The sequence below is a fragment of the Cyprinus carpio genome, chromosome B8 (genome assembly GCF_018340385.1).
Source record: "Cyprinus carpio isolate SPL01 chromosome B8, ASM1834038v1, whole genome shotgun sequence".
Taxonomy (NCBI): Eukaryota; Metazoa; Chordata; class Actinopteri; order Cypriniformes; family Cyprinidae; genus Cyprinus; species Cyprinus carpio.
Genome location: NC_056604.1, coordinates 547,421 through 558,603, shown reverse-complemented (window position 1 = coordinate 558,603; position 11,183 = coordinate 547,421). Strand labels below are relative to the sequence as shown.

Genomic DNA, 11,183 nt, shown 5'->3' with positions numbered 1-11,183 from the left:
TCGCGAACTTGTTTCGAAGTCCCGATCTTAATCAAATGATTCGCGAACTTGTTTCGAAGTCCTGATTTGAATCAAATGATTCGCGAACTTGTTTCGAAGTCCCGATCTTAATCAAATGATTCGCGAACTTGTTTCGAAGTCATGATTTGAATCAAATGAGTTCGCGAAACTTGTTTCGAGGTCCTGATTTGAAATCAAATGATTTGCGAACTTTTTTCGAAGAGTCCCCAGGATCTTAATCAAAATGATTCGCTAACCTTGTTTCGAAGTCCTATCTTAATCAAATGATTCGCGAACTTGTTTCGAAGTCCCGATCTTAATCAATGATTCGCGAACTTGTTTCGAGGTCCTGATTTGAATCAAATGATTTGCGAACTTGTTTCGAAGTCCCGATCTTAATCAAATGATTCGCGGAACTTGTTTTGGAAGTCCCGATCTTAATCAAATGATTCGCGAACTTGTTTCGAAGTCATGATTTGAATCAAATGATTCGCGAACTTGTTTCGAAGTCCTGATTTGAAACAAAATGATTCACAATATGTGCTCTGAAGTCCCGCTCTGAATCAAAGGATTTGCGATTCACGCTCCAAAGTTCTGAATTGAATAAAATTATTTGCAGTATGCTCTTCGAAGTCCGATCTGAATCATTCATGATATGCGCTCCGGAGTCCCGAGTGGAATCGAAAAATTCGGCATTCATATTCCAAAGTCCCGATCTGAATCGAACGATTTGCAAATCAACGTGGAATAAAAACATTTGCGAGATGCACTCTAGAGTCCTGATCAGAATCGAAAGATTCATGCTCCGAAGTCCCGATCTGAATCAAATGATTTGTGATACGCATTCCGAATTCCAACTTTGAATCAAAAGATTCACAAAGCTGCTCTGAACTCTTGATCTGAATCGAAATCTGAACCGATACATAATCCAAAGTCCCAATTTGAATTAAATGATTTGCAATACGTGCTCTGAAGTCCCGATCTGAATCAAAGGATTTGCGATTCACGCTCCAAAGTTCCGAATAAATACAATTATTTGCGATATGCTCTTCAAAGTCCTGATCTGAATCAAATGATACAAAGTCCGATCTGAATCACTCAAGATAAGCGATAAGAATCAAAGATTCAGAAGATTCAAAAATATCAGAATCAAAGATTTGCGATATGTGCTCCGAAGTCTTGATCTGAATCAAACGATTCGCAATTCAAAGTTGAATAAAAAGATTCTTGAGATGCACTCTAGAGTCCCGATTCACACGATTCATGCTCCGAAGTCCCAAAACTGAATCAAATGATTTGCATTAAGCACTTGAAAGTCCCGATCTAAATCAAATGATTCGCAAACTTGCTCCAAAGTCCTGATCTGAATAATTCATCATCATTCATTCATTCATTCATTTTCGATTCATGGTCCAAAGTTCTGAATTAAATAAAATTATTTGCAATATGCTTTTCGAAGTCCAATCTTAATAATTTTTGATGCGCGCTCCCGAGTCCCGATCTGAATCAAATGATTTGCGATTCAAAGTTGAATAAAAAAGATTTGCGAGATGCACTCTAGAGTCCTGATCAGAACTGAAAGATTCATGCTCAAAAGTCCCGATTTGAATCAAATGATTTGCGATTCACGCTCCAAGGTTCCGAATTGAATAAAATTATTTGCAATATGCTCTTCGAAGTCCCGATCTGAATCATTCATGATACGCGCTGCGGGTGTAAATAAAATATTTTGTGTAAAACACTATTTCGGTTTTTCAAAATGTCATGTTCAAAGTCAATGTGTCAAATAATTTAATTATTTGCGAAAATTGCTTATACAGTTTATTTCAGTGCAAATAAAATATTTCAGTCAAACAGTGTTTTTTTTTTACTTTAATGGAGACAAGCATAGAAAGGAGTTAATCTTTATGAAGTACAGCAGCACTGTTAAAGATAAATGTTTATAATTAATACAGTTAGTCAGAAAGGCACTATTTACAATCCAAGCAAACAGAGATGAAACTCCTGAACAGCAAACAACCAAAAAACACACTTGAACTGAACAAGAACTCACAGTAAAGCACAGTATAAAAATATATCTCTGTGTCTAAGGACAGAAGCTCAAGAGAACCAACAGAACAGCTCAATTTATTCTCAAACGCATCTGTGTGTGTGACATACAGCAGCTGAAGAGGCATCAGAAGTGTTCTATATAACAAACGTTTATTAATACAAAAGAGAAACTGACTGGAAACACAGATTTTGTTCCAGGGTCTGAGCGGAAACTCACGATCCAACCATGTCATAGACGTAGATGTGATAGTCATCTTCAAACTTGATGAAGTAAACGGAGGGTTTGGCCTGAACCTGCTGGATGATGGTCCCCATCCTCTGTCTGCCGTCCTTGTTCTCACACTCCACCTGCTTCCCAACCAGCGTGTCACACACTTCACGCGGCTCGCTGGCCTCACCGGATCATCTGCTGGAGGAAAGAGTTTCATAATGAAAGTTCAGACATCTGAGTGCCGCAGAAGCAAAGATTTGAGCTCAATGTATTTTTAGCATTTGATTAAAAAGGGGAAAAAGTTACAATAGCTCCATACGGACTCTAAAAAATAAAGGTTTGAAGAATCATTTATATTTCCCCTAAAATAACCTTTCAGTGAATAGTTATTTAAAAGAACATTTCTTCTGCTTCACCTCTTCAAACCGGTGGTTACATGAAGAACCTTTCACATCCATGGAACCACAGAAGGTTCTCTGAAATATTCTTCTTTTAAGAACTGTTCACTGAAGGGTTCTTTGTGGAACCAATAACTACATGGAATCGCTGTGAAAATCCTTTTTTTAAAGTCATTAGACTGATTCAGATTGTGATTTTAAGACTCTTTGTGAGCCTTTTTGATTGATTCATTACAGTGAATCGGTTAGAGAGTCATCTGTTTGTGATTCAGACTGCACTGTTCACACTGTAGTCATCAGACTGATTCAGATTGTGAGTTTAAGACTCTTTTGGGTCTTTTTGATTGATTCATTACAGTGAATCAGTTAGAGAGTCTTTTGTTCGTGATTCAGACTGCACTGTTCACATTGTAGTCATTAGACTGATTCAAATTGTGAGTTTAAGACTCTTTTGAGTCTTTTTGATTGATTCATTACAGTGAATCAGTTAGAGAGTCATCTGTTCATGATTCAGACACCAGTTTACACTGTAGTCATCAGACTGATTCAAATTGTAAGTTTAAGACTGTTTGTGAGTCTTTTTGACTGATTCATTACAGTGAATCGGTTAGAGAGTCATTTGTTCATGATTCACACTCCACTGTTCACACTATTAGAATGATTCATATTGTGAGTGTGACACTGTTTGTGAGTCTTTTTCGATTGATTCATTACAGTGAATAGATAAGACAGTCACGTGTTAATGAGTTCGACTGCACTGTTCACACTGTAAAGAACCTCTCAGTGATCAGTTCTTAAAAGAACCATTTTGCGCTATAAACAACCTTTAGTGGTTCCACGGATGTTAAAGTTTCTTCACTGAACCATCGATGCCAGTAAAGAATGGCATCACTGATGACTCACTCACCTGAATCCGGAAGTATCCGAAGGTCCCCGTCTTTATAATCCTGCGTCAGCTGGTACATGTACAGCATGGGGTCTTTCTCATAAGTTATGAAGAACCACGCAGGCATGCTGGGAGCCCTGGAGAGCACCAGACCTCTCCACTCCTCCTTGGAGCCATCCTCCGTCTCAAACAGATGAACCACCGGCCGTCCCAGCAGCTGATCCGCAAGACGAGTGTCACTGACCCGAAACGAGGCGATTTCCCCGGGAAAAATCTCCAGATTCTGAACCCTCTGATCGGTGAAGATCTCCAGGCCGTAGACGCAGTCCACTCCATCGTACTTGATGAGGTACAGAGACGAGTTGACAGACACTTGGACCAGTACTGTCCCCGTCCACCGAGACACCGGACTGTAGACGTCTTCCTTCCATTTGTGTCGTATTCGACAGCCCACGATGCTTTCACTGAGAGGACTGTGACGCATGTGTCTGTGCCTGATGAACAGAGCATTAATATAATGTGCTCAGTCTGTCTGCAAACGATTATTAATCTACAAAAGACTCACAGAATCACAATCCTTCACAAGTACTCAGCAGTGTTATTATCATTAACAATAACTCCTAATAAGAACAGAAATTGTTCCAATACTTATGGAGGGCACTGTATATATATATATAAATTATTAAAACTACCAAAAATTTGAGGAGGAATACTAAAACTAAAACAAAATAAACCGTACTAGTGGTACTCACTTGTGAGAGCTCTTTTTCTTCATTACGGACCGGCCACCAGACACACTTGACTGATGGAACCATACCGCTTGGGTATGTGGTATGCGATGTAGTTCAGGTTTAGGTTACGGTGAGGGTCCTCACCCTCCGTGGTGTCGCTGAGCGATGGCTGGGTACATTCTGCTGTCTGTACCCACACTCCGTCAGCTCAACCGATCAACCGCCGAGGAGCATGCCTGTTTGAAGCAAATCGTGATGATGAGAATCACACCAACATCTGTGTCCCTGCAGCACAAAAGCAAGCTCATCGCGTTTTCTACACAGGTTATGTGGGAAGGCATAATAGACAACACAACATTGTATGCAGTATTTCACATTATACATGTCCTCTGTTGAATGAACAAAAATCATTAGGGATAGTTATTAAGATCAATTTCCATCAAGAGATTAAGTAAATGTCACTCACGTAAATATATCAAAACTTTAATTTTTGTTAGTAATTATGCATGGCTAGAAAGAACTGCATTTTGAAACAACTTTTAAAAGATGTTTTTTTCTCAATATTTAGATGTTTTTGCTCCCGCAGATTCCAGCTTTTTCAAATAGTTGTATCTCAGACAAATGATTGGTCCTCCTAACAAACTCACACATCAATGGAGAGCTTAATGATTCAGAGTCAGAGGATGCCAAATCTCTCTGAAAAAAAAAAAAAGACCCTTAAACGACTGGTTTTGGTGTGCTCCAGGGTCGCATAATGTAAGAAGGGATGAAATGAACTACAGAAAAACAATGGAAACAACATCCACACACACACACGCACACACACACCTCACCGCATTGCAAACGTGTGTCTCTCGCTGCTTCACGGGGGGGCTGGGTTTTTGGGCGTGAATTCGGCACAATTACTTGATAATAGTCAAAACTCTTCTGCAAAAAGTGTGCCGTCGTCGCGTATTCCTCTGTATAGCGCGAGCACGTGCAGACTAGCGTGAGCGCGCCTCATTCAGCACAGAACCAAGGCACGGGCTTATGGTGCGTATACAATGCACAGTTAGAAACCTCCGCCCTACTGCACCCGCTGGTCGGGGTGGTGTGAATTAAGGCGGGGCAAGTTTTAGATCGGGTTGCTCTTTCATGTGCTCGAATCAATTCGTTTTTAACTCAGCTATGACCCCGATGCCAATGAAATGAAATCTTTCTGCGAGATTCGGGCTCTAGACAAGGACTCACGAGGCAACAAATACACTTGTGGGTTTTCGGCGCCGGAGCCTTGTGACACGGTGTCGCATCTACCTCACGCGCGCCTTCCGTGTGCGACAAGCGCCGCCGGCTGTCCCACACTGCTGGGGGTGGTGTGTGTGCGGTGGAGGGGGAGGTCTCTGGGCTGTCGCGCAGACACTCATCCTGTGCAATCACGGTGGTGGTGCGGGGGGCCGCTGGGCTGGCCGGTGCAGCCGCGGGGTCTACGGAGTTGAGTAGAGTCAACAAAAGACGGGTATGTTGGAAGGCGACAGGCTCGCAGACGGAAGCAGGAAGTGCGTTGGTTTCGGGATGTGGGTCCGGGGAAAGGGGAAGAGAAGCGCGTGAGCGACAGCGCGCGAGTCTAAAAGGAAAAAGGCTTCGATGAAATTAAAGCCGAGTCAGGAGGATAGAGAATGGCGAGCAGGACCCCGAGAGAGCGGATGGACAACAGGATGCTGATCAAACACATCAGAGGGGAGTGTGACGTCACCCCTCCACACAACACAGGGAAACTCTGTTATTGTACTATATAGCTGCCTTGAGTGAGGATTATCAGCTGTGGCGGTGCGGGTGTGTTGGTGATTTCTGATGATCGGTATTGAGGGTGTTTTGTGTGTCACATTCTTCACATGTTTGGATCTTTAATAGCTATAATTAAGGGGTACTTCAGTTGTTTCAGGGGGGTGTTGTAGTGTAACCGTTAACCACTTTCATCGATAAAGCGTTTTAGGTTGGGCGGGTGTTGGTGTTTGTGTGTGGAAATGTGGGGGTGGGAGAGGGGGGAAAACATACTAACGCCCCTCTCATATTACATACCTGTATGATGGTGGGTCCAGAATCATCATTCAATCAGATATGTGCCCACCTGAGGTTTAGTATACAAGCTGTGTATCCTATTCTGCCGGAACTTTTAATTTGTTCTAACAGTAGACACTACGCGGCGAAGTCTTGGGGTCCAGATTATTTAGTTTCATTCTTTCTTTATTTTGAAAGAAAAATTAAAACTGTTTAATTCAGCAAGGATGTTGTTAAATTGGTTTAGAAGTGATAGTAAATATTTATATTGTGCGAATAGATGTTCTTCAGTTTTGAATAAAATGCATAGGTTCTCTTGTTTAAACTTGTTAAATCATCAGAGAATCTGAAAAAGTAATCAGTTTTATCCAAGAGGTCTACCAACTGTTGATAAGTCTAACAATAAATCAGAAATATTAGAATGAGTTTCTGAAGAGCAGGTGACACTTTATACTGGAGTAATGATGATGGAACAATCACCAGCTGCGCCATCACAGAAATAAATATAGAGTTTAAAGGGCGATAGTAAAACATAGAAAGCATATAAGTTAGATTCTAATCACATTTGGCAAGATTAACGAGGTTGTTTTCTGGTTTGTTGGTGTGTAAATAGAATGCAGCCGATTGATGAGCAGAAAGAAGGTCGTTTGTTAAACGTTAAATGAGTTCTCACTGACCCCAGACCTTCTGACCAGTCGTGTATCGTTATAATGTATCATATAGTGGTTATCAGCGGTATTGAGTGTGGTTGGTTGTGTTGCAAGGAGCATTGCAAGTGCTGGCCCCGGGCGACAGGTGGCTCACCGGCCGTGGTGTGGCTGATCTTCATGTAGTATTTTCGCATGGGTCTCCTGAACCACGTTCCGCCCGATGGCTGACCGTGTGGAGATTTAAAACACAAACGCAGACTGAACACAGTGAATGCTTTCATGACATGGAATTCTAAAACGCTACAGCACTCCATGTTGGATTCACTTAATCTGCCGATCGCTGTGTGAAAAGAATAAAAAACAAGGCCAAATATGAACACATTTACAATATCCCCCTTCGATTACATAAACACTCAACGATGCTATTGTAAACTCTAATTGCTCTTTTAATAATGTCATTCAAAATAAGCAACAGTATCATCATTTAATTAACAAATAAGGTTTGCATTGATAAGAAATGAAATATCGCATAGCTAAAATTCAATAGCTCATCACACAATTAAAAAGTTATGTGATTTTTTAGTTATGGTGTTTAAAAGGATTTTAATTTTGACCATTGTTCTTTTTCCTTTTATCAGAACCTTATATTTTTTAAGTCTATGTTAATGTTGATAATAAGTTTTGTTTAATTTTTTTTTTTCTTTGCCTGATCACTTTTAGTAAGTATTCTAACAACAGTAAGAAATTTTGTAAAATTTTCTAATTTTTACTTTGTACCATAGTCATCCTGTTAAAATTTTTACTTATTTCAGTTTTTAGTTTTTTCTTTTTTACCACTCATCTTAAACTAAATTAAAATGAGAACTCGCTCCCGCTTTGGCACTAGGTCTGAAGTAAAAGCCACGCTTGTATGTATGATCTTCAAATATATGCACAACTGATCTCTTCTAATGACTTTTTAGTTTCAGTTTTAGTTTTAGTCCTGTTCAAATAAACTCAACCCTGATCTTAGAACCTAAACCATCTGGGGATTTTAGATTATCTACTCACACGACTTGTTCACCTTCAGTTTCTTTCTGTAACAGCAGAAAGTAAGAAATGTCTTCCGAGCTCGTTGATAATTTTACCTTCCACAAGACACATGCCCTGCAGAGGCAAATATTTGCGATAACTATCCAAAGTGCTACAGGCGTGTCAATCCTTGGTGAGCCACTCCTCAACATTAGTGGAATGTGATAACGCAGCCGCTGTGTTATCCTGCTGTGTAAATAACGCCTCGGTTCAAGGTCCTGCATGAAACATTCCCTCTGGCAGCGACACCTTCCCCTCATGAGCCTGCTTAGTCCTGTTACTTCAATGCTCCCCTTCTAGGAGTCATAGGTGAATCCGGCTGCTCGGCTGTTAGGTGCAGGCTGTGCGCAGGATGCGATTTGATGAGTTATGATTATACATCTGGTGTGACACCGCACAGGCAGCACAAAACCAGTCCATAGCAGGGGTCAAGCTACACTTTAAATTGTGCGAGATGTAGATCTAACACGTGCTCATCCTTAAGCGGAATCAATAATCTCTCCATCTAGGTGTGGTTTGTTATGAGGACCATATTTGTCGGAGATCTCAACTATTTTGAAAATCTGGACTCTGAGGGGGCACAAAACATTCTAAATATGGAGAAAAATCATCTTTAATAGTTGGTTCACACTTAAGTTCTTAAGCAATGGCAGTTCCAACATCCATAAATTAAGTTTTGATATATAGTTACACCGTAGGACAGATTTACATAATAATCTTCACTGGAACATGATCCTTTACTATACATATCACTAAGGATTTGTTCGGCAAAAACCAGAAAAAAACAATAAACAAAGAAGACTGCGAAATCGCGAGACAATTGGTGGGAGGGAGGCACACCGCTCATAACATGGGACACGGGTTTAGCTATGGTTGTCCTATCATGCATACACAATATTACCTTTGCTACTATTGACCCTGCGTTCTTGGTGCTGCAAGGGACACCGATGGCGAAGAGTCTTCATTTCCGATCTGATATTTAGCGTGGTAAAACGGAACAATAATTAACCTCTGCTTTCTGTTTTGTGCTGACCCTTGCTTCGTGTAAACGCCAGAACGTTGCGTTGCCAGTGGTGTGTGTGCGTGTGTGGGTACCTGCAGCTTTTGTTTTGCAGGCAGTTTGTTGTCGTTCATGAGTCGCAAGATCCTGCCCTCTGATCGGGTGCCCCTTGGTCTGATGTTTGGGTGGCGTGGCGCAGAAGTTCAGCTTCCTGCTGCTCACAGTGTTTTTCAACCTGTGCCCGGCCATCCCTACTAATGAGGCTCAGCCCATGGTACGGCCCACGTGTGTGGTGTGTGGGGTGTGGGGGGGGTGTTTGTGTGCTCCATCACATTACATCTCACAGGTACATAACGCCTCTTCAGTCGTGTTTGTAAAAGTAACAGAGAGATTGACATACCCCTCTGTAATGCATTCAAGTAGACAGTGTTCGGCAACCAAAGGTTCTGCATCAGGGTCGCATCAATGGATGCTCTGCAGTGAATGGGTGCCTGTTCAATATGAGTGAATGAGTCCCAAACAGCTGATACAAACATCAGCAAGAATCGGTCAGTAATCCACGCACTGTACTCCAGGTCCATTCAGTGAACATCCTGGCAGAACACAAAAGGATGAACCACATCCAGCATTAATATGTTTTTGAACTCAAATACAGAGGGGTGGGTCTATAATCCATAATACCCCGTTCCCTCCAGTGAAAAAGTGGTTCTGGGATGTGATTGGGGAGAGAAATCGTGCACAGATCAAGCCGCGTTTAAACCGCTCATAAACTAATATGTGTCTGGATTTTGATGTGATGAGACAACAGGATAGGCACTTTTTCACGGGAGGAAGTGTTTATTATGGATTTAGACTCTAGGGACTATTTGTAGTCTGGTAACGCGATTGTGAACTGTTCGGTTAAAGTGAGACTGCATTGGTTTTATAACGAGTCTTTGTTTAGGTGAAATGTGGGGGGTTTGAGCTCGACTGATTGACGATGTTGGTGTAAAGCATGAAAAGTGATGTGTTTTTGTTTGTTTTGTTTGTGATCTCTCGTTCATTTTTTTTTCAGGTGTTTTTTTGCGCTGATTGTCCGTTGTTTCTGGTGTTTTCTCTTTTACGGTTTCTGTTTTATTTGCATATGTTGTTTGGATATTACAGAAATAGCATGTGAAAGACGCACAGCCGTTTGCGACTGGTACAGAAACACTCTGTCATTTCCGCAATATGACACAATTCTAGGTTTTAAACAGAAAACAAAGCCGTTAATATCTTATTTTTTGCAGTTGCATCTGCGTCAAGAATGGTTTAGAATATTTTAATACTAAGAGGCACCAAGGACACAAATCTTTTTTTCATCCACATCCCCCCGTGTGCACGAGATAATGTACGTCTGCTGATGCAAAGGGTCGGAATGTGTCACTTTTTCGCTGGTTTTGGTTTTCAGTTTTGGTCTTTTTGCGACGTTCGCGGCGAGTTTTTTTGACGGAGTCCGTGCGATAGGAAGCGTTCCTGTCCCCTGCGCTACGTTTTTTTTCGTCTTGGTTGGTTTTGCTGGCCACCTGTCATCGTTGTGTGCTGATATTTTTTTCGTGCTGCTGGTGGTGCGACCGAGTCCCTGCCGGACAAAATGAGACCTGTTGTTCGTGGTGGTTGTGCCTTTTTCACTGGGAGAAGGGCCGTGAATCCTTTTCGCTGTGAGTTTCAATATTTTGTTCGTGGTTTTTTATATTCCAGATATTGAGGGAAGCTGTTTTTTATAGCGATGCAGCAATGTTAGTTCACACCTAGCAGAATGAAAATGAGCTCATGTTTTACTCATCCTCGAGGCATCCTGGGGGTATAAGGCTTTCTTCTTTTTTTTTTGAATCCAATCAGAGTTCTATTAAAAATTGTCCTTGCTCTTCCACACGTTATAATGAGAGTATTGGGTTTTTTTTTTTTTTGTCCAAAGTTCACTGCAAAAAAAAAAAGATTTTCTTTCTTAGTGTTTTGTTTCTTGTTTTCTAGTAAACAAATATCTAACATTCTTGAATCAAGATGCATTTACTGTACAAGGTTTAAGATATTAAATTGTTGTTTTCAGAAGAAAAAACATAAAAATCACAATTTTTGTTTTATTTTTGCTTAAACAAGCAAAAATATGTCAGTGGGCAGAAAGAATG

At 41.0% G+C, this 11,183-nt stretch overlaps 1 protein-coding gene across 1 annotated transcript; it reads right to left on the bottom strand.

Moving 5' to 3' along the window:
* Positions 1-3,534: 3,534 nt before the first annotated feature.
* Positions 3,535-9,285, bottom strand: LOC109070548 (spindlin-Z-like). The gene is made up of 4 exons (XM_042730384.1): positions 9,132-9,285; positions 7,120-7,305; positions 4,300-4,366; positions 3,535-4,041 (listed from the first exon to the last, which is right to left on the bottom strand). The coding sequence occupies exons 1-4, from the start codon at positions 9,283-9,285 to the stop codon at positions 3,561-3,563; spliced, it is 888 nt and encodes a 295-aa protein (XP_042586318.1). The 3' UTR covers positions 3,535-3,560.
* Between the last annotated feature and the right edge of the window lie 1,898 nt (positions 9,286-11,183).